At 38.7% G+C, this 23,584-nt stretch overlaps 1 protein-coding gene across 23 annotated transcripts in view; it reads left to right on the top strand.

Moving 5' to 3' along the window:
- Nucleotides 1–23,584, top strand: part of AFDN (afadin, adherens junction formation factor) — a 182,754-nt gene that overhangs the window by 97,776 nt on the left and 61,394 nt on the right. For 17 of the 23 annotated variants that reach the window (XM_072409093.1, XM_072409114.1, XM_072409091.1 and 14 more), the window contains 9 exons: nt 3,879–4,084; nt 7,886–7,906; nt 8,564–8,709; nt 11,143–11,234; nt 12,044–12,309; nt 12,501–12,644; nt 12,758–12,956; nt 14,606–14,709; nt 15,857–15,937. In XM_072409093.1, coding sequence (XP_072265194.1) covers nt 3,879–4,084; nt 7,886–7,906; nt 8,564–8,709; nt 11,143–11,234; nt 12,044–12,309; nt 12,501–12,644; nt 12,758–12,956; nt 14,606–14,709; nt 15,857–15,937 — 1,259 coding nt within the window. The remainder of the gene's footprint in view (nt 1–3,878; nt 4,085–7,885; nt 7,907–8,563; nt 8,710–11,142; nt 11,235–12,043; nt 12,310–12,500; nt 12,645–12,757; nt 12,957–14,605; nt 14,710–15,856; nt 15,938–23,584) is intronic. The other 6 variants (XM_072409096.1, XM_072409095.1, XM_072409102.1 and 3 more) reach the window with 1 other exon arrangement.

Genomic DNA, 23,584 nt, shown 5'->3' on the forward strand with positions numbered 1-23,584 from the left:
CCACAGCTGCATAAATCCTCTTGAGATCCCCTTTCATCTTTCTATCCATAGGGTCTCTGAAGGTCACCGCATATTCCATAGGGAGAACCACATCCCTGACTGCTGCAACGGAGCGTCCACAGCTGTATTAACATCAAAGACCTATGATTCCTTTTTGCTCATTGGATACAATTTTGTGAATCTGTTCATAAAGGAGCATTTCTTATCAGATTTTACCCGCTGTCCTTCAAAAAGCTGCTTTATCTCTTCCATGAAGGGAAAGGCTCCTTTTTTTGTGAGGGAAAATATCTTTCTCTTTGGAGGGGTGGAGATTCCTCCTCCCACTGAATAGCTTCTCTGATAGCAAAATGTACAAATGAGTAAATGAAAAATCAAATGAAAAAGAATTTCCTTCTAACTCGGAATGTGATATATCTGAGTCTTGTGGTAAATCCCAATGATTACCCAGGTCCTCATGTGCCAAAGAACTTGTGCCTGCAGTAACGTTCTTTAAGCACTCTGCAATAGACCGATCAATGTACCCCTTCATCTCCTTGGCCTCGGTCTCTCTGTCCCAACATGCCTCTTTAAGGCATATTGCACAGACAAATTTAGAAGGCTAGGCTTTAGCCCCACATGCCCAACAAGATCCATTGCCACTATGCAATCGGTACCCAGAATGGGAAGATGATTTTTCCCTACTCGCTCTTTTTAAGGGGGGAAGGTCATCCCTGTCCCAAGTCCGCGTTTAGAGGACCGTCGGACAGGGGGAGGAGAGGCCTCCTCATGCCTTGTCTTTTTGAGGCGTTTCCTGCCAGGGCTTTTATCCCTATAATAAAGTACCATATAAAATAGTGAATATCTAATTTGATACACCTATTGCTAGTCATTTCTACCTTAACTGGTATCCTGCTTGCGAGGCCGATGGAGAGGTATCAGGAGCTGAACCCAAATAATACCAGTTAAATTTTTCTCATTATTTAAAGAGCAAAAATAACCAAAAAATAACTTTTTTTTTCAAAAATACAAAAACACATATATACCCCTTTTTTTTTTTTTTGTTCAAAAACATTCCAAAAGCGTTCCAACAGGAAGGAAAAACTATTTCACTTACCCGACATTGTCTTCAGTAGATGCTCCAGCATCAAAAACACTCCACAAACAGTGTTCTCCTTTTTTTTCAGCCAGGTGTGGGGAAACTGTAGCCGGGTGGTAAAAAAAAAAGTGGGCGAGCTAGACATGTCAAATTTAGAGTTCCTAGGTATTTATGCCATAGGTATCCAGTAATCGCTGCTATTGTGTCAGTGTTCTACCTGCCCCCTATACTTTGTTCCAACTTTCTAATGCCTGGCTTGTTAGAATGTATAATTTTTAATTTTTTTTTGTATTATGCCCCAACAATCCAGTGCTGTGTATTTTAATTTAACTCCCTAGTGTTCCATGTTTTAATAGTGTAGTAGTAGTGTAATATTGTGATCAATGTGGCTTAACAAATTAGGCTTAGTTCACATTAGCAGTAAAAAATGCCCCTCCTGAGTGACTACTTGGCAACTGCTAGGCACCTGGGATTGGTAACAGGCAGTAAGTGTCGGGCACCTGGGATTGGTAGCAGGCGGTAAGTGCCTGGCACCTGGGATTGGTAACAGGTGGTAAGTGCTGGGCTTTTCAGGCCTAGCAGTTTTTCAAGCAGCAATGGTTCCTGGTGAGAGGTAAGTGAGGAATAAACGCAGCAAATGCAACTTTACTGCCAATGTGAATTCATCCTAACTTCAGATGTTGCCTCCTAGCGCTATACCTAGGTAACACAAAGAGCATTACGCATGTGATCGCAGATAGGGGCAGGACAGCCAGGCCCTTCTCTCATCACTAACAAAAACAAAAACTGCCTGTGAAATGTATCCACCCACAGTATGATACCTGTGTGTGTTGTCTGTCAGATTGTGTGTAAAGCTTGTCAGATTCTGAAGCCTAACAACTGATTGTGTTCAATCCTTCAGATCTCCCTAATTGTTAGTAGTAATTGCCTAAAATGTTTAGGGTACACAGGGGACTCTCATAGCTACTAATAACCAACATTTATGTTTTTTTTAATTTCAAGAATTTCAAAATATGGGGATCATGAGTTTAAAAACTTGTGGAAATTGAACATTTGGGTTGCTGTTTTATAGGAGAGCGCACATAGGAGCCCAAAATTGAAAATTCAAATTAAGGACCCCTGGGGCCCCTTACATAACAAGAAGCACTGGGGTGGGCCCCCTAAATATCTTACCTACCTTTCACCAAGCTATAATTGTAATACTATGCTGCCCTTTCTGCTTCTGTTCTTTAAATCCCAATTTATCTGGAATGGGGAGGTGCAGGAAACTGAAAATGTAGGTGCAAGTGGGGGATGGATGTATAAACCCCTAAAATTTAATTAGCATGGCATCATTAGAACATAAAAACCTCTGCCCATCACACTGTCTGCTTCCCTACCTTTAACCCTAATTTCTCTAAAACAGAGAGGTGCTGATAAACAGAATCATAGGTGCAAGTGGGGGACACTTGTGGCTAACACCCCCCAAACTTTCATCTCCAGTGCATCATTATCTGATCCCCATATCATGACATTTGTTAAAGCTGGGGTGCTGGAATTGTGAATGGTGCTAACTTTAAGTGTTCCCTGTTCACCCTGAAAGTTTCAAATCATGATGACATACAATTTAGGGGATATGAAGGTTTATACACAGAGAGCTGTAAGGCTGAGGAATGTGACATGCAGCATTTACATGCACACACTGCTCTGATGGCGTCATTACACACGCCCACTGGGTGGATACATTGTTTACACAATGTGTTTTTTTTGTTTTTTGTTTTTTTTCAAAAGACTAGGCACAGCTATGAGATGGGGGGGAAAAACAGCCTGTGTCCCAATCTCTTCATATCTCTGGGGGTGTGCTGTGCTCTTCTTACTCCGCCCGGCTCTAATCAGTTATAAGCTCTTATCAGCGGAGAACAGAGCGAGCAGAGCAGTCTCTCTGTTGTCTGTTCAGAGCTGCTGAAAATGTGCCGGGCAGAAAAATCGCAGCAGGAGGGCAACCCACCCCCCAAAAAGGGGCTGGGGAGAAGAACTATGACAAATGATACAGGAAAGATTCCCCATTTAAATTTGGTGCTGCAGGAAGTAGAGCAAAACTCACTTCCTGAAATGCTCAGGAGATCGCACATGCACAGTAACAACTAAATCAGATTCGGCCATCTTGGAGGATGGCAGAAATGCTTTCCTAGAACGTTACTGTGCATTCGCTGGAAACGGCGCGTGCAGTAGTACGTACACCAACCCGGAACTCAAGCTGCGTCCTCCATTGGATAAATGCAGCTCACAGTGAACAGGGAAGATGCCAGGAGAAGAAGAAAGAAGAAGCCACCTCACCAGAGTCCGATGGTCCTGGAGCAGGATGGAAACAGAACAGGGAGGTAAGTAGAAGGGGGATTTTTATTGGGAAAAAGGTGGTCCTGGGAGGGGTAATAGGGGTGGGATTACCCATGTGTACACTGTCAGGAGGAGGACCAGGAAAATGTACTGTGAAGGAAAGGGTGTAGTAAAACCAGTTTGGATTGGGTAGTGTTAAAGGTGATCCAAAAGCCATAGTATCATTACCAGTAGGAAAGTTGTAAAGAAATTTGTGTGGTCAATGGGAAAAAAAACTTCAGGAGAATTAGGGGTGGGGTGGGGGGCTCTTGTTTTTTAATAGAAGGGAGAAAATAAATCACTACATTTTTAAAAAATAATAATTTTAACATCAGGTCTTTGCTAGATTTTCTTTAAATTGTGTGCCACATATCTAAATATTACAAAAAAAGTTAGAGAGTAATTATGGCCACTTAAATTTTATGTCTCCTATTTTGTGTCATTACAGCGGAAGACTCTTTTCTGTCTGCAGTCATCAATTACACTAATAGCTCCACTGTGCACTTCAAATTGTCTCCTACCTATGTGTTATACATGACCTGCCGGTATGTATTGTCCATTCAGTACAGACCAGATATCAGTCCTACTGAGCGAAAACACAAAGTAATCGCTATTGTGAACAAGATGGTGAGCATGATGGAAGGAGTAATACAGGTGAGCTTTTCTAGTATCTTTTAAGATCAAAGAGTAAGATGAAAATGCCATTTTTTTTCTGGTGAGATGATATAGATGTAGATGAGCTAAGATTTGTACCCATTTGTTAAGAGATTACAGAATTAAGATTTTCATTGTAAAATTGTCATGTCAATTCTGGTGGCAAACCAATTAACCTAACTGCTTGTTTTGGAATGTGTGAGGAAACCCAGAGTACCTGGAGGAAACCCACGTAAACATATGGGGGAGAACTTGAAAACTTTATGTAAAAAGGCCAGAGTGCTAACCACTGGGCCACCGTGCTGCCCACCTTTTAATGAATAAGGCATTTGATGCACCAATGTGGGAAATTACCGGTTTACTGGAAAAGAATACCTGCATGTAGGAAAACATTTTTGTATGCCTATAATCTCTTTAAAAGTAGTGTTGAGGAGGTGAAATATTCTAAGCTAACAATAAAATCTACTGTTTATGTGCTTTAACACAGACGACTAGGTCTGTATAATGACTGAAAGTATTTGCCTCAATAAATACCAGATCTGGAGCTGGTGAGCACTCCTAACAAGAACACACCTTAGGTGTTGCAGGTCCGTTCCTAAAAAAAAAAAAGGGGGGGGGGGGATTGTACCAATCCTTTATTTTTAGACTTACATACTTTACATACTGTTTTATGTATGTTTTTTACAGGCAAAAAAAAATCACAGGAATATGCAATGAGAATTTTATGCTGTAACAAACCTCTCTATTTTTCAGTATAATATTAATATTGAATTTGATTTGGATTAACAAATATGTAGGGTGTATATATGTGTTTTGTTGTAAATGTTAGTGTTGATGAAATGTCCATTTTTGGAGTTACTTTGATTGATTTTAGGTTCCAACCAATATGTGCAGGCAAAAAAGTGTATTTAACATTATGTGCAGCAGTTCACATTGCAGTAGGCTATGACATAAATAAATAAAGTTGGCCTTAATAAAATCGGATGGTCTGCTACCCTGTCGACCCTCTGCAAATTAGTGTGTAAAATAATGATAACAAAAACATACTAGGCTTTGGTATAGAGTTAGGTGGGGTCAGCTTTGTGACCAGTGTCCTGAGGTGTTTTGTAAATATTGGTGGTTGTAAATATTGATGGTTGTCAGGGTTTAACTCGTTCACCCCTCTGTAGACCACCAGCCATTAAGATTTTATCTTTAGGAATAATTGTACCGCTACTGACTTTCCTAACAACTTATATGCAAGTTAATTTAACTTTCATGCTTGTCTGTCAAAGATGCACAAACAAATAAGAGGTGATGGCCATCTCATGTCTAAAATAATGTTATGTTGTGTTACTGGGTTTTAGATCTTTTGGTCCATGGTTTTAGAACAATATTGGTTTTTCAATCATACAATCACTTTTTTGGGACTTTTAAGGCAAAAAGTTTCCAGTTATTTTTAACAAAAATCAATCTTTAGTTTATACATGTTATACAAAAAATTAACGAACAACCATCGTTTCATAAAAACATGCACTAATACATATAGCACAAATGTGATGCTGTATTCTCAAAGCGTTTAATGGAACCAGTCCACTTCCTCAGGAGGAAAAAAAGCCTGTGCATAATAAAATATTTATGCCAACAAATACAAGCTTAACCACCTGGGCGTTACACTGATGTCTAGATTTCTGTACCAAAAGCGTTACACTGTTTTTCATGAAATTTTTTTTTTTACATTTTAGACCTGTAAGTTACAGAAATATGTCCGAACAAGGGTCTAGTAGATATCATGAATTTAAAAAAACGGTTTTTGTACTGTAAAAACCATTTAAAAGCAGATTACATTGTACTCTGCTTTTAAATTTCCCTCCCTGACACACCCCCATACATCACCATACATCATACAATATTAATTGCAACATGTACATAATAAATATTTACACTTACGCATATTGAGGTCTCATGGAGCCATGGTTTCGCCAAGACTTTCAGGTCCCAGACACCAGCAGGGTAGCAATGGAAGGAATCTCAGTCCAAATGACCACAATGAAACAAATCCACCACAGCACTAACAAAGAACATTGACCAATAAGGTAACCAAAGACCACAATATGTAAACACTTTGAGACAGATCCACAATATAACTCCCTTAAATGTAGGAGAAAAGAATTAAATAAAAAACACCCAGGTGTATATTAATACATTTCCACTTTTGGAGTTTGCAGTTTCTCCCCGTGTTTGCGTAGGTTTCCTCAGGGCACTCTAGTTTCCTCCCACATCCCAAAAACTATGCAGCTAATTAGCTTCCCCCCAAAATTGACCTTAGACTGTATTAAAAGGCATATGACTATGGTAGGGACATTAGATTGTGAGCTCCTTGGAGGGACAGCTAGTGACATGACTATGGACATTGTACAGCGCTGCGTATAATGATGGCGCTATAGAAATACTGTGTAATGATGATGATAATAAAAATATATGCCCTATATATAATAAATATGCGTAAGTGTATAAATTTATATTGTACATGTTTTAATATTGTTTAAGCTTTTAATTGTTGGTATAAATATTATATATATTTATTTTATTTTTATTTTTTTTATTTTTTTTAAGGACCGTAAAAGCCAAAAAGATTGTAATGTTAACCTGTACCAATTGATTTACTGGACTGTTCAATTGTCATTGAAAGTAATTTCTTGCAATCTGTTTTTATTACACTATATAATAATAAATTGCACAGAACTTTTTAAATTTATGTGTTGGTATGAAGCACTGTTAAAACCCAAAATTTACCTTTTTTGGAAAATAGCTTGTATTTGATGTGATACTTGAGGGGTGTGGTGCAATTACATCTCTTCCAGTTAATTATTCAAAAAGGTATAAATATTTTATGTGATGTGTAAACTAAAGATTGTTTTTGTTAAAAATAACTGGAAACTTGTTGCTTTAAAAGTCCCCAAAAAGTGTTTGTATGATTGAAAAAACAATATTGTTTATATGAGGGGTGTGGCACATGTAATAGATTGTAGGTATTGGCTATTATTTATACTGTTTTGGATTATGTCTGTTTTAAAATAAGTATAGTAATCTTTAGGCATGAACTCTCTTTGCCCATTCTGGTTCCATTTGCTTAATTTTGGTTTTTCAGTGTACGCACTGCTTTCTAAAACAATGTCAAATGATGATCCTAAGGTTTTAAAAAAATGTTATATTTTTTATTTATTTATTTTTTGCCTAGTCTAGCAGGTAAAAATGCTATGATAAATCTTGATATAGTTTAACTATGTGTATCATCTTAAGAAATCCAGGATTTAATCATAAAGTTCAAACTTCTCTAGGTACTCCATTATGTTTTGGGGTAGATTGATATTGTCAATAAACCTTTTTTATATTCCTTAAATATGTGGTTTTCCTGAAGCGTTAACTTTGTAGTATTTTCACATTTCCTTCATGTCCTTATGCAGACATGTACTTGGAATTCTAGTTCGCATTGGTAAACAACTTCCTTGCACAGCCACACTGCTGGGGTCTTTAATGGCTGAACCAGCTGCCAATTTCTAACATCTCAAAAAGAAAAAAAAAACGAGAGAAATCAGCATTACACTTGCAATGTAAAAAAAACTGCTTTAAAAGAGTTCTTTGCATTTGACTTACATACATCTGCAGTGTACCGATTTTTACAGATTGTTGCAGATCCTGCCTAGGTGAACTTTGTATGTTTATTAAAAAGTTAAAAAGCTGTTTTAAATTTAGTCTGTCATACTTGTTTACAAGTTTCTTTCTCTGTTCTGCTTGATTTCCTCATCTGTTATTCTCCAGGAAATAGACCAGGGTGACCAGGTAGGACATTGAGACACAATCCCAGCTACTCCAGCTTAGCTCAGTCTCACACTGCTTTCATATAAGAGTAAAACTCTTCTTTAAATGGCTGGGCTGAAAGGTTCATAACACTCATTCAACAACTGAACTTGTGCTGTACTAAAATTCTTTTTGACTGTGCAACTTTTTGGCATCCCATAATCCTCTGCTTTATGCACCTCAGTGTGGGAATAAAACAAGCAAAGTTCATTTTTTACCTTTGTTTTTTTTTACCCCTTCATGTGTTTCTCTATGGTTTCTATTCTTTGGATCTCATCTAATCTGGCGTAGCATTCTTTTGACATTTCTGACAGACCAGTATCAGATATTCGTGTTCTGGCAACTAACAGCAATAGGAGTTGGTACACGGGATACTATTTCTTGGACACACATATGCATCAGTTACCAGACGAGGCTTCTTTTTCTCACTTCCATGTGATACTTGTGGATATGCGTACATCACATTTCTCAAAATATATTGTTTAAAGATAATCAAACATACCTCTGAAACTACTGCAGTGCTCTTATCTGTTAACTGGTGTATAGTACATATCAAGTTACTGGTCTGTCCGTGATTATATCTTATCAAATTACAATACGAAACACATTTTAATGCCTTTTAAATTCTCTTTTGTGTAGAAGCAAAAAAGCATTGCTGGAGCACTTGCATTTTGGATGGCAAATGCATCAGAGCTGCTTAATTTTATTAAACAAGACCGGGATCTCAGCCGTATCACCTTGGATGCCCAAGATGTTTTGGCACATTTAGTCCAAATGGCTTTCAAGTAAGACTTTTTGTTACTCCTTTTAGGATGTCATAGGTTGTTTAAATTATATTTAAAGCCAAAAGCAAAAGTGCAATTATGTTTAGCTAACCAGGCTCCTACATATTGACTACTATTCATTTTCTTTCTTTTTTTTTTTTAAATATTTTTGCTGAGTTATCCTGCAAGCCTCGCTTCACTGTAGTATGAAATTGTTTGCTGACTATACAGTGTATGTCAAGGAGAAGCACTGGATACCCCAGGATTCTCGCTCCTGATAGGGCTACAGAAAACTAGTCATTTGCATAACCTACTGGTTATGGTGATATGTTCTGTTTTTGCATTGTAAACTGGGCAGGGCCAAAGTCAGTACTATATGGGATCAATATTATTTATTTTTTTTCAAAAATCAATGTGTCAAAGCACTTTTATTGGTATTTTATTGGTGCTGCATAATATGTTGGCGCTATATAAATACTGTTTATTATTATTGTTGTTATTATTATTAATAATAATACATTTTTCAGAGCAAAATGTAGCATGATAGAAAATTCCATACCTGCTTTTAGATAGCTTGCACATATCTTACTTGCATTGATGGCAATTAAGGATTTGTCTTAAAAGAAGTTTCAATTAAAAACATAAATTAAAATATGGGGTTTACCTGGACATAAAACTGTTAACTAAGAAACTTCCTCTAAAGCAGGGATATAAAACTTTGGCCCGCAAAGTCCTTTTTTTTGACCCCCCCAGGGAATTCCGAAGGTGAATTGCATCTGGCCTGCCTGGTACTACCTATTGCAGCGAGTAGTGCTGCTACTGCAAAACCCGGCATCAATCGCATCACTCCGTGGCCCCGCATTGTTGTTTTGTTCCATAGACGCAAGTATTGCAGGAAAATGTAGTCTCTGCATCACTTTACGTGTCTGTGACAAGTGAGAGATCCCGCCCTCTCCGCCCCTTTCTCACACGTCACAGGTGATTGCAAAGGCAACTTGAATCCAGCCTGGCTGCTATGTCTATAGGGATGCTGGGGGATGTCTTTCTGTGTGAAAAGGCTCTGTGTAACTGTGTGGAGGGAGGCAGAGAGGGCAGCACATCATTCTCCTATGACAGGTGAGCTGTCCTGTCACTATAGTCTTGTAGTGCAATGTTCTGCCATTCAATGTCTCATTAGCTTCAGTCACTTCGGGATATATATGAAGAAATATATGTTTAATATTTTTATTGTTGGTAGATCATTTTAATAAAAAAAGTTTAGAGTTTAAAATTTAAAAAAAAATTCTTAGGCCTTTTTCTCTGTTGTAGGCTTGTTCCAGATTGAGTGTAAAGCTACGTACACACTTCCAATTATTATCGTTGGAAAACGAACGACGAACGTTCCTGCACGATATACACGAACGATCGTATAGCACCGATCCTGCACATAGAGGTAACGACACGATCGTTCGTAGATATTGTACACACAATAGATACGATCGTTTGAGCGATAGAGGAACTATGTGCACGACAGGAAAGTGAACGGACGTTCGTTCATCACGCATGCTCTGAACATGGACGATCAACGAACGACCGTACACACGAACGATGTTCAACGATCGTCGTCCAATCCGATCCGTCGGTCCGGTCGTTCGTTTCCAGCGACTTTCCTCGTTCGTCGGCGTCGTTGGTTACTTTTTTACGAACGATTTTTTGCCCAATCGATCGTTCGTCGTTCGATTGGAACGATAAAAATTGGAAGTGTGTACGCACCTTTAGGCGGGACCTCTTTGTTTCTATGTGGGAAGGTTTTGTGTCTGGTGAGAAGGAGAAACTTCAATTTTTTCAGTGAATTTCGGGTTTGGCCCCCTGACTAGGTCTAAGTTTTTAATTTCGGGCCTCTGTGTGTTTGAGTTTTACCCACTCCCCTAAAGTCTGCCTGTTCCACAAAAAAGGTAGTTTTATGTCATCACTTCAATCCCTGTTGCAGAAAAAAAGAGGATGATTCTTATTGCGTACATTTTCAAGGACGATGTAATGCCTGGGTCATTTAGAGTGTCAAAAGAAGTGCTGAACCTTACAAATATCAGATTTTCATCTTCAAAAAAAGCTAATAGTAGCACTAGGGTAAATTAGACAAATTTTTATTATTATGAATTATTATGAATGACATCTTTTTAACAATGTTAGCTTGTATATAAAGACACAACAAAAACAAACTTCTAGAAAAAAAGTAACATCTATATGTCTCAAATTGATTAAAATCAATAAAGTCACCTTTCTGTTTTTGGTTCAGGCTTTTTAAAACATCAAGTACAATGTGCAAAACCATCAGTCAACCAGTGGAAATAGAAATGGAATCTTTCTTACTTCTGAAGCTTTCAGTTTGTTTTAATTTACGAACTTCACATGGCAACTGTATCTCTTACTCATAGAATTATATCTATTTCCTTAATGTTGGCTTTTTATACCTAGGTATTTGGTGCACTGCCTCCAGTCGGAACTAGGCAATTACATGCCAGCATTCTTAGATGATCCAGAGGAGAACCTACAAAGGCCAAAAATAGGTCAGATAGGTTTAAAATTATTTTACATTGAAGTATTCACTTTTGTTTGTGTGTGTATTTTTGTCTGCTGTGTTTGAAATCAAAGCTTTTTAGGAATAGAAATCAAGATTTCAGTTTAAGTATGCTTTAGCATATTTAATATCAGAATATCCAAAGGTGCTGCTGACATAATGTGGTACACAAAGGTTTATATGCCTTGAATTTGAGCAGTTAAAGCTAAATGCATTAAATAAATAAATAAATAAATAAATAAATGCATAAAAAATGTTTCTACAATTTTTCTACAATAAAGTGCTACAATTTTTTTTTTTTAAAATAGAGTGAAAATCCTATCCACTGCCAGCATGCTACAGAGTTGAACCTCAAAGCTCTCTTCAGTAAGCCAGACCCTTGGTTCTGCAATCAGCAAGACTCATGCTTCCCACTGATTGTAGAGCTCTAGAGTGTTTAATCTCTGCAATTGATTCAATGGCAACCTGATGGGAGCAGGGGATCCTGATCTGCAGAAGGCAGTCAATTGGGGCGGGGTTTTCCACTGTTTGTGGCTGATTGTTAAAGAAAACAAAAATAAAGTCTTTACACTGAAGATACATGGGAATGCACACAAATGTGTTCATTTACCTCATTTAAAAACCTAATTTTAAATTGGGCTTTAAGTTCATAGAAGGATCTGTTTACTTGTTATTGTTTATTGACCAGCATGACCCTCTGTTCGATGCCTATGGTTACATAATCTATTAACGTTAAAATGTTTTTTTGTTCGTTTTTTTTTTTTTTTTTTTTTTTTTTTTTTTTTTTTTTTTTTACAGATGATGTCCTACACACCCTGACCGGAGCTATGTCTCTTCTAAGGCGTTGTCGAGTGAATGCTGCTCTTACTATTCAGCTCTTCTCTCAGCTTTTCCACTTCATTAATATGTGGTTGTTCAATCGGCTGGTCACTGATCCAGACTCTGGCCTTTGTTCTCACTACTGGGGTGCCATCATACGCCAGCAGCTAGCACACATTGAGGCTTGGGCAGAAAAGCAGGGCCTGGAGCTTGCAGCTGACTGCCACCTTAGCAGAATAGTGCAGGTAAGCTCCGAAGATGGGGCACCAGACCACTGTGCTGTGGTTAATATTGGGTGGGAGCCAGTTGGAGCAAAGCAATTTTAATGAAGAATTAGGCACACGGGGAGCTAATCTGAGAAAATCAATGCTACAGGTGGTAACCTCTTATGTGCATGTTTTCCTCCTCAATTTTTATTTCAAATTGTATATTGCAGGCAACAACTCTACTTACCATGGACAAGTATTCCCATCAAGATATCCCTAACATAAACAATACTTGCTTTAAACTGAACTCCTTGCAACTGCATGCATTATTGACAAATTACCACTGTGCGCCAGATGAACCTTATATTCCTACGGTAATCAGTTTTGTCATGATACTATTTCTGTTTGTCAGCATGATTCTGCATCTTCCTACATAATTGCTAACATCACATTAAAATGCACAATCTTTGTTTTAATTAATTTATAGGAACTGATTGAGAATGTAGTATCTGTTGCGGAAAACACTGCTGATGAATTGGCTCGTAGTGATGGACGGGAGGTTCAGTTAGAGGAGGATCCTGATTTGCAGCTGCCTTTTCTTTTGCCTGAGGATGGCTACTCATGTGATGTGGTACGAAACATTCCAAATGGTTTACAGGAGTTCCTAGACCCATTATGCCAAAGAGGTTTGTAAGATCTAAAGCACAAATATTTGTAGGTTTTATTTTTTATAGAAATTGTTTTTTAAAAGTTAATATCTATATCTATAGGCCCTGGCAGGAGAAAGTTGCTTCTTTCTAGTGTTGCTTCATTTACAAAGTGTAAAGAATACCCTCCCACCCGACTACCCTCAGTGTTTTCCAGTTCCTACTAGACACAGGGCAGTATTATACATCCTGGAATTTTCAGAGTCTGGTGGATTGCCAATCCTTGAATTTCACAGCTTCCTTTCCTGTTAGGGCTATTCATAAATGTTACAGAGAATGCATTATATGTTGTGCCTATTATGGGAGTCAGAAGGTGGACTCCGAAGGTGTTGCTAGGCTCTGTCTGTTAGGCATTAAAGCAAGACTAGTTTAGAAGCATGTGGTGTTGCTGTGTTTAATATTCCTCATGTCATAGTCCCACCTGGTGTGTATTGAGCACATTCTATGTTTGACCTGTGTCCAGACTATTTGTACTGCATTTATAGGTACTCTCATTCTCTGTACACACCTCTGTAGTTATAAGAATTCTTGAGACATTTGACTTTAAAACAGAGGCACAGAAATCATTTTTTTTGCTGTTCTTTTTCTATTGCATTACTAATATATAATTACTTAATTCACACACAGATGGACAGGGCAGTGACCCTTGTTAACCCCCCTAGCGTTCCTATTCTCATAGTATTTCCATGCAAAAAGCATTACATTTTTTTTGCATGGAAATTAATTTTACACTGTAAGCTATAATTCTTAGGTATAATTCACCAAAATATGTCCAATATTTAATACATTTATGTGGCCGGTTTTATATGTCTAAAAGCTGTACATTGTTTTTCATGAAAATTTATTTTACAGTATAAGTATATTAAAGTTTGAAACTCGAAATAATGTAAAAATAATAAATTAATTTAAAAAAATATATAGTGTACTCATACTATATTATGCTGTAAAATAAATGTTTATTAAAGACAATGTACTGCTTTTACACATATAAATCTTATGTATTGCATTCAATACAGTTATTTTGTATTGAATGCAATACAAATGGATTTTGAATTTCCCGCCCCGCCGGCAACATACTGACGCACCAACGTCACTGGGAACTCCCTGGTGTCTCATCGTGTGCAGAAGACGCCGGAGGAAGAAGATGTGAATCGCAGCAATAGACGATGCGGGATGCCTGCGGATCAGGTAAGCGCTGTATTTACTAACCTTCCCATAGGTTTACCTACCCCGAGTGTGACTCGGTTAATAAACTATAACTATATCGTCGGGGAACAGAACAAGGTAAGTGAGGTTTTTAAATTTCCCGGCGATCCGCCCCCCGGCACCAACGCATGCACTGACGTCACCAGGAAACCCCGGAGACTGTTGCTGCCTTCGCCGGCTAGAGATCGAGGAAGAAGAACGTGTCCCCAGGACCTGGGGGAACCAGCAGGATGCCGGGGAACGACAACGGAACAAGGTAAGTGGGCTTTTCTGTAGTTAAAAGCTACCCCGAGTGTGACTCGGGATTACCACTATTTGCAGGTAAAATCAACCCCGAGTCACACTCGGGAATACCGCTAGGGGGTTAGGACAGTGTCTAAGATCATGATTTAGCCTGTTTGTTCATTTGTGTTTTTCCACAGGATTCTGCAGGCTTATCCCTCATACCCGTTCACCTGGCACTTGGACAATTTTCTTTGAGGGTGCTGACTATGATAATCATGTGATAAGTGAAAGCACAGATATGGTATGTATTGTTGTAGGGAGTGACTCATGCAACTGTTCATACAAAGGATTTATTACTGTATGACATTTTTTTTACAGTAAAACATTTGAAAATGAATCGGGTTAAGGTAAAAATGTACGCTTATAGCTTTTTCTGGAATGTTAAGTGTTGGAGCATCTGGCAGGATTGTCCTAACAATAGTCAGTCATCATATGTACATCCCATCTACCCTGATACCATCCTTCCATGACCTTCTAATCTTGTTGGAATTATTCACCTTGCTCATCACTGACTGCACCAAGGTTTTCTGGGAAGTTAGAAAGATGGCTATGCAGAAAATGCACCTTGATGCCTATATTGCAACCAAGCATTTTGTAGCTCTCCAGTTTCTGGACAATTTCTGTGTAAGTTGCTTGTGTGTTTCCAAGAAAGTCTTTGACAATGACTTTGAATGATAACCAAGCATTCTTTTCGACTTCTGACATTGTCCTGATGAAATGTTAATTTTTGATAAACTGCCGAATCTGTGGACCATCAAACACACCGGCCTTTATTTTTTAAAATGACAAGCTAGGAAATGCCAAAATGATGTACTTGAAACAGTCTCCTTCAGTTGGCAAAGCTTTATTAAACTGCTTCATTAGACCCAATTTTATGTGAAGAAGCGAGAAAATATTCTTTCTATCAACAAGTGGCTCATGTAGAATGTTTGGATCACCTGGTTTTAGGGCAGATGTTGAAGGCCAATTCCTTTTCACCCAATGCCTCTCATGTCCCACATGCACAGATAACAGGGATACTTGGTGTATCCGTGTTGCTGACCAAGAAGGAAGCATACCATTTTAAGGTCAACACAGATGACCCAATTGTGTTGGTGATATTGCAACAACTCAATGACTGTCTGCATATTCTTCACAAAGAGAAACTGAATGGCCAATTGGGACTGACCCAAATATTGTTCCTTTGTTCCTCAGTGTAATTGTTTTACTACTGGTGTATGTTTGTGTTTTTTTTTTCTTGTGCATGTTAAGAAATGCATAGGTTTGGGAATTAAAAATGGCATAAATAAAAGTAAAAAAAAACTAGGGATATTTGGAGAATGTTTCTATTAACTTTTAAATCTTTGTAAGGACTCAAAAAACTTTTTTTTTTTTTTTTTTGCTTTTAGCCATTAAGAAAAGACCCTGAAATAATCACTGTGACACTGAAGAAGCAAAATGGCATGGGTCTAAGTATTGTTGCTGCAAAGGTGAGTAAATGGGGATCAATATTTTTTCTCAAGTTTTTCATTTGTAAAGAGTAACACTCTATTGATAAGTTTATGTTGTGTTTATTACAATATGATTTTAACCTTAAGTTAATACGAAGTGCAAGCACAGGGTCCTGTGAAGACTTGATTATAATAAAAACCTTAACATTAATTTGGTCACAATAAAAGAAATAAGGCTAAAAGTGAATAACTGTTTCTCATATAGATGCATATGGACGCAATTGGCTACATTCTCTTGTTCTGTAGTTACTATGTAATCGTTATACATAACTAACTTTTGCCTCATAGTTCCATGACATTACAAAACCTTAGTTTTATGTTGCAACAACATATCCAAAACACATAATTCATAGTCCTTGTTCAACACACATGTACACTTCAGAGGTGTTTCAGGCACTTGCTTTTGCGTTTTTTGCTCCCCACTGTCTCCCGTTGCAGAAACCAGCAGTAGTCACCCATCATGTTGGGGTTGCACCAGCCTTGATATCTTGTTTCCATACCAGACATGTCCTGGTGGAACCTCTCGCCTTTTTCATCACTCACATCACCCAAATTTTGTGGGAAGAAGTCCAGATGGGAATTTAAGAAATGAATTTTAAGTGACATTCGGGAGCCAAGTTGATGGTATGCTGTTAGCATGTTGTTCACGAGTTCAGCATGGTTTTCAGCTCTCTGGTTGCCCAGAAAGTTTTGTGCAACTAGCACAAATGAATCCCAAGTCAGTTCAAGTAGGTTGAGTTTGTCTCTGAATGTAGCATCACACATCAAATTGTGGATTTGGGGACCAACAAAAAAGCCTGCTTTCAGTTTAGCGTCTGGTATAACTTTTCCAAACTTGTCCTTCAGATACTGAAAACCCATACCACCACGATCCATTGCAACAACAAAGTTTTTCATTAATCCAAGTATAATATTACTGATGAGTGAGTGATTTATGCTTCACATTGTACTGGCCAACAGTGTGTTGAGGTCTGGGTGGCCATTCTTTCACTTTGTAATGGTTGCTGTCATCACGACTGTTACACAGGCACAGAAAGTACATATATTTTGTATATGCCAAGAAGGTGTGTCACCACTTTCAAGTCACCACAAATGTTCCACTTGTGTTCTAAATAGTTAATCTATTTCAAAATGACCTCCGTGGATTCGTATGTCTCTTTCATTCCCTCGGCATGAGCAACAGAAACAGATAGTGTTTCGTTACCTTTATGCAGCAATACAGCTTTCAAACTTGTTTTGCTCGAGTCTGTGAACAATCTCCACTGCTCTGGTATGTATTCACAAACTAACTTTATAAGACCACCCACGTCGGTACAGATGCAAATGTCGTTTTTCAGCTTGTAATAACCTGCAAACTTTGTGTGACGATCACAAAAGTCTGAAGTATTCATTCTTTTTTGTAGCAAATTCCACTCCTTTATAATCTGGAGGCTAACAGTTCAGACTTCTCTTTTGACAAACACAGGTCCTTTACTAGATCATCTAAATCTGACTGGCTTTTAAAAATGTGGTACACCCTCTTCAAATTGGGGTTCATTACCATCAACCTCATCTTCCTGTTCCTCATCCAACATGTCACTGTCAGTAACAATAGATGTAGGAGGGACTGGCACTGGATTCTCTGCATCATGTGGCACTGGCTTCAGAGCAGAGTCACAATCAGGATAGACGATTTTTGACTTAGTCTTCTTCAAAAACCCAGCAATTTTTGCTCATACAGAAGTAGCGGTCAAAATCACACCAAACCATAGGCACAGCAAAAGGCATTTTATTCCATTTCCCTTTCAACCATTTTGTTAGGCCAATGTAACACACCTGGCGGCAGATATGAGGTGCCCAGCTTTTATCCTGCTTTTATCTCCAATTTAACATCCAAAGAATTACTTGTAAGCAAATGTAGCAAAAATCAAGAGATTCTTGATTTGTCATTTCTTTTATTTGGTGCATGTATGTTACGGTAACTAGAAACCTTTAATTTTAGTTTTATTTTAAATTAAACTATTCAATTTTTAAACATACACCTTTAATGTTTGCATTGTGGTCCGTGAGTTCTATCCCAACAGCAACCCCCAGATAAAAAAAGGTTGGGCACTACTACTGCTCTAGATTGTTTATTCATAAAGAGTTTCCAGGACACTTTCTCAAGCTACATTATGTATGTATGTATGTTGTAAGATTCAGTAACTTCAAGAAAAACATTTTACTAAATAGCATCTGTCCTGCACCAATCCTGCATTGAAGTGGTTGCTTTATTTTCCTTCTATTTGGCCCCCCCCACCACCACATTTTTTTACTTGTTGATCCTGTCAGGAACATACTTTCAGCCCTAGACTTCAATCTTATTACTTGATTAGAAACTGCAATTTATAAACTTGTATTATATCCCATCACCGGAAATGTTGCGGTGGGACATGAAATATTCTCCATGAGTGGTTGATTTGATAGGATAAGAGGAGGATGTGTTTGGCAAAACGGATACATTTAGGATGGTGTCTGGAGATAAGTGCAGTTATGTAAGTAGAAGCCAGGTTGAAAACTGTAGGAGTTAGAAACTTGGAATTTTTCTGTGATAGGTAGCCTGTGCAAGGATTTTAAAATGAGTGCCTGTGGTAGAAAAATGAGAGAAGTGGGGGGAGCCCTGCAGCAGAGTTCACGATAGATTGGAGTGAATCCAAATAGTTTGCGGATAGACCATAAAAAAGGGTGTTGTCGTGATCTAGTTTTAGATATAATAATGGCATGTATGAGCATTTTAGTTATACTATGAGTAACAAAGGTGTGTATTTTAAATTGTTATTTTTTTAGTTGGAAACAGGAGGTGGTTATGAAATTTAAGTGAAATTAGTATCAAGTATGGAATTTAAACCATGTAACCTATTAAAAAAAATATTGGTATGTTATCAGTTTGTGTTATGTCAGGCAGAGGAGTTGTAACACTTTTTCTGTCCTTATAAAGTTTAAGTTTAATGTAACCAGATCATGAGCAGTGAGATAGATTTGGGTGTTTTATGCATACCATAGAAATAGACATTATAAGACTGTGTTGTATAGTGATTATACTGTTTAGTTATGATCTGTTGAAATATGAACAACTTATGACACATTTTATGTTGGCTTGTTTATTTGTATGAATAAAATGAAAACTAATAAAGAAATTGAAACAGAATTAGACATTATATAGGGGGGCATGGCTTGGATGATGCCAAAAGCAGACGTACTTTAACCTCCCTAGTGGTAATCCCGAGTGTGGCTCATGTTGAATTATCCATACCAAAAGCGGTAGCCCCAAGCCACACTCTGGGTCGAATTGCCAGTAAGTTTTAAGCCTTACCTGGTCTTACCCCACGTTCCTACGGCATCTTCCCCTGACGATGCCGGCCGGGCATCTGTGTAACTTGGCGATGCCCAGCCGGCATCTGTGCCCCTGGTGTGTGATAGTTGGGTACACGAGACCAGGGAAAGCAGAAATGTAGTGCTTTACCATTTAAAAATACCTATTCTGCATACTCCTAGGGAGGTTAACAGAGCTCCCTCAATGGCCTGCTAATCCGTAGTAATCCAGGGCGATCGTGCACAGCATTGATGGAAAAACGGCGCAAAGGACGAGCTTCGGGATCCTCTGCTGCCAGGAGGCAGAGAAATCCTCCTTCACGGACTCCGCTTCAGTTATATTTGGCCACCGCGGCCCCGGACCTGGCTCTCTATTCAAAGATGGGGCTGGCTCCCTTGACCACGAGGCCTGCACGGATGCTTTCCTCAGAGCAGGAGGATGATTTTTCTGCCAGCTTGTCCCATGCTGATGGGGGACCCTGGATCTGATAGCAACTCAGCATGCAGATAAGAAGTTTTTTGTCCCTCCCCATATACCATCGGCATCGACATGTCATGCGAGGGTCATGTGTATTGAGCTGCATTATTTCCATTACAGCACTATCCTCTGGCGCACCTTTTTTCATACTTGTACATGCCTACAGCAAAGTTACTTCTGATCCTCCCTTTTCCCTCAACTTTGAGCTTAATGAGTGCATATTGAACTTAACTGTCCTTGAATGTGATTTCTAAAGTCCCTTGAAGAAGCCAATCCAGGCAAAATGCGTTGGGTTATCATATCATATCCTGATTGTTTAAACACCTATTTTTTAGGATCAGTTGCGTCTGGATTACTAGTCCTTAAGTGGCTTTGCCCCCCTACTATTTGCAGTGGAGTGGCATGGGTCAAAATTGTTTATTACCATATTTTATTTATGGTTACCATGTCCATACTGTATGTTATATGACTCAAATATAACTTACTTATAATATATTATGTGCATAGCCAGAAACATGTGCACAGTTGACTTTGATGGTGCTACACTCCAGCTATACCCAGATTTACCAAGAGCAACCTTACAACGCTGACGGATACTATAGCACCTTCTCACCACTCTGAGAGATGCGTCTATTTCCTACCGATAGGGTTTTCCTTCCAGTCTGGCGGCTCACAAGGAAGGCAGATTAGCCACACTCCTGAGCATCCTGAGGACCTGTCTTATTTTTGCTCCATCCTAGAAAGTCCACAACCATTTTTTTCCTGGGAACCTCTTCCTGTTTTCACCACTGCTGAGTCTGCGTGGCAAGTGGTCGGCTCCAAGATTTGAAGACAACGCCAGGACTCCCCCCAATCTTCCCTCGGGAACACAGGAAGCAGACACAAGGTCTCAGACGTGACGCTCTTTAATTCCTTTACACACCCTCCAGGCCTCAACCTGCCTTCTCTTGATATTGATCTCCAGATCTTGTCAGTCTAAGAGCATTATTCGCCAGGAGACAAGCGCCAAGGGCTTCTGAACTTTTCTGCCAGCTGTAATATTTACGGACTCCTGTGTGACGTATTCATAAGCAAACATTGTTTTCTTTCTTTTTATGTTTAAGTTTAATATTACCCTATGATACTTTGGGGTTTGGGCAAGCTAGATTTGACTCTTGAGTATCTGAGTCAGAGCGATTTAAACTATCCCTAATGGAGGCCTGTATATTTCCCACTTAGTCCAAATAGAGAGAGGTCAGAATTTTTTTACCCTAAGGTGGTTCACAATGGCTCACAATTGATATGATTGCGAAACAGTTGGGCAAAATAAAGGTTGACAAAGCACCAGGACCTGATTGATTACATCCACGTGTCCTCTAAGAGCTGAGCTCAGTTATTTTAAAGCCATTATTTCTAATTTTTAGAGACTTCTTAGTCACTGGCATGGTACCGATGAATTGGCATAAGGCCAATGTGGATCATATCTTCAAAAAAAGGGAGCAAAGTCATTACTAGGTAACTACAGACCAGTTAGTTTAATGTTCATAGTTGGAAAGGTCCTAGAGAGTTTGATTAGGAACCACACAGAGGAGTTTCTGCTAGAAAATAATATTATAAGTGATAGCATGGCTTCAAGAAAGACCAAAGTTGTCTAACAAATTTATTCTCTTTTTATGAGGAAGTAAGTAAACAGGTAGTCAGTGGAGTAGCAGTTGATAAAGTGTACTTGGACTTTGCTAAAGCAGTTGACACAGTACCCCACAGACGGTTAATATTCAAGTTAGGGTCAATAGGTTTAGAAAAGTCAATCTGTAAATTGATAGAGAACTGGCTTAAAGACTGCATCCAGAGAGTAGTAATTAATGATTCATACTCTGAATGATCTAAGGGTATTAGTGGTGTACCCCAGGGTTCAGTACTGGGACCTTTACTGTTTAACATCTTTAAAAAATGATATAGAGTTTGGGAATAAAAGTACCATTTCTGTGTTTGCAGATGACACCAAACTATGTAGTGGAATTATGTCCATACAGGATGTCTATATTCTACAAGCAGACCTGGATGTACTGTTTGATTGGGCAGCCAAGTGGCAAATGTCATTTATTAATGATAAATGTAAAGTTATGTGCTTGGGGGCTAACAACATGCATGCTTCATACTGTCTAGGGGGAATACATTTGGGGGAGTCAGAAATGGAAAATGATCTGGGGGTTCTAGTAGATCATAGACTTAATAACAGCATGCAATGCCAAGCTGCAATATCTAAATCTAGTAAAGTACTTGTATTAAAAGAGGAATAGACTGCAGAGATAGAGACAAAATCCTGCCCCTGTACAAAGCATTGATCAGACCACATCTGGAATATGCAGTCCAGTTTTGGGCACCAGTTTACAAAAAGGACATTGTGGAATTGGATAGAGTGCAGAGAAGGGCAACTAAACTAATAAAAGGAATGGCGGAGCTCAGCTATGAGGAGAGATTAGCTGAACTGAATCTACTCTCCCTTGAAAAGAGACATTTAAGGTGGGATATGATCACCCTGTATAAATATCTAAATGGTCCATATAGCGAACTCTCTTTCCCATTATTCACTTTGAGATCATTACAAAGAACAAAAGGGCACTCTTTGCGTCTAGAAGAAAAGAAGTTTAAGCTCCAGATAAGGAAGGGATTCTTCACTGTAAGGTCTGTGAAAATGTGGAATCGGCTCCCTCAGAAAGTAGTTTCAGCAACTACTATAATTTGCTTTAAGAAAACTAGAAGCACAGATTATAACTGGGTAATAAGGCTTTAAAGTAAAGATAACAGAGACTGTTGATCCAGGGAACATCCGCCTCATGGAATCGGGAAGGAATTTTTTCCCCTGTTGAAGCAAATTGTACCAGGGTTGTTTTGTTTTTTTTTGTTTTTTTGCCTTCCTCTGGATCAACTATGTTTTATAGGATTTTATATCTGGGATATGTTAATTTCCCTGGTGGTTGAACTTGATGGACTTATGTCTTTTTTAACATAACCTACTATGTAACTATCTATTCTTGCTAGTGCGTTTGTCCCTGACTTCCCTGTAACTTCCCTGGACCACATAATAGCTCTCCTTCATATCGGAGGAGGTTGGGTTGTTCGGCCTGATGTGTGCCTTACTACTACTGCTGTTTCCCCCAACATGTTAATATGACTTTAAGCTTTGAGAAACTTTATTTTGTTCATAATATTTGTCATAATACTCACACACGAATAGGCTAATTTTTCGTTAACATTCCTTTGCTGAGGGCCCTTTTTAATTCACACATCGGCCCAATTACCTGGTCTGATCATGCTCGAATTAGGTGCTGACTGTGAAACTTCGTTTAGTAGGAAATGCCACTGGCGCTTTTAACTATTTTCTCTTAAAACATACACCCTCTAAGCTGGCTAGAGGACGCCGGGCTCTTTTTTGGGCAGTGTACACAGCCTTCACCGTTGTGGGAAGCCAATACGGCTGTGATCAGGGGTCATTGTATAGCTGAATCTTCTAAACCTAAAAACAATAAAAGCCACCAACATTTGCTCCTATTAAATTACTTACTGTTAAGGCGATTTCTTACTGATCCCAGATCAGTTTATCCCTCTCCATCATGACCTCTGTTTTCAATGCGTTGGGAGCAGTGAATAACACACAAGCAGCTCAAGCATGTAGTTACCATATTTTTCGGACCATTAGACGCTCCGGACTATAAGACGCACCAGGTTTTCCGCACGGGAAAACAAGAAAAAAAAATTCATTTGATTTCCCCTGAGATCCAGCGTGCGGCACTTGTGCCCGCCCATGAAGGCGGCGCCGATCGGCATTCATCAAATCA

The sequence above is a fragment of the Pyxicephalus adspersus genome, chromosome 4 (genome assembly GCF_032062135.1).
Source record: "Pyxicephalus adspersus chromosome 4, UCB_Pads_2.0, whole genome shotgun sequence".
In the NCBI taxonomy this organism is placed as follows: domain Eukaryota; kingdom Metazoa; phylum Chordata; class Amphibia; order Anura; family Pyxicephalidae; genus Pyxicephalus; species Pyxicephalus adspersus.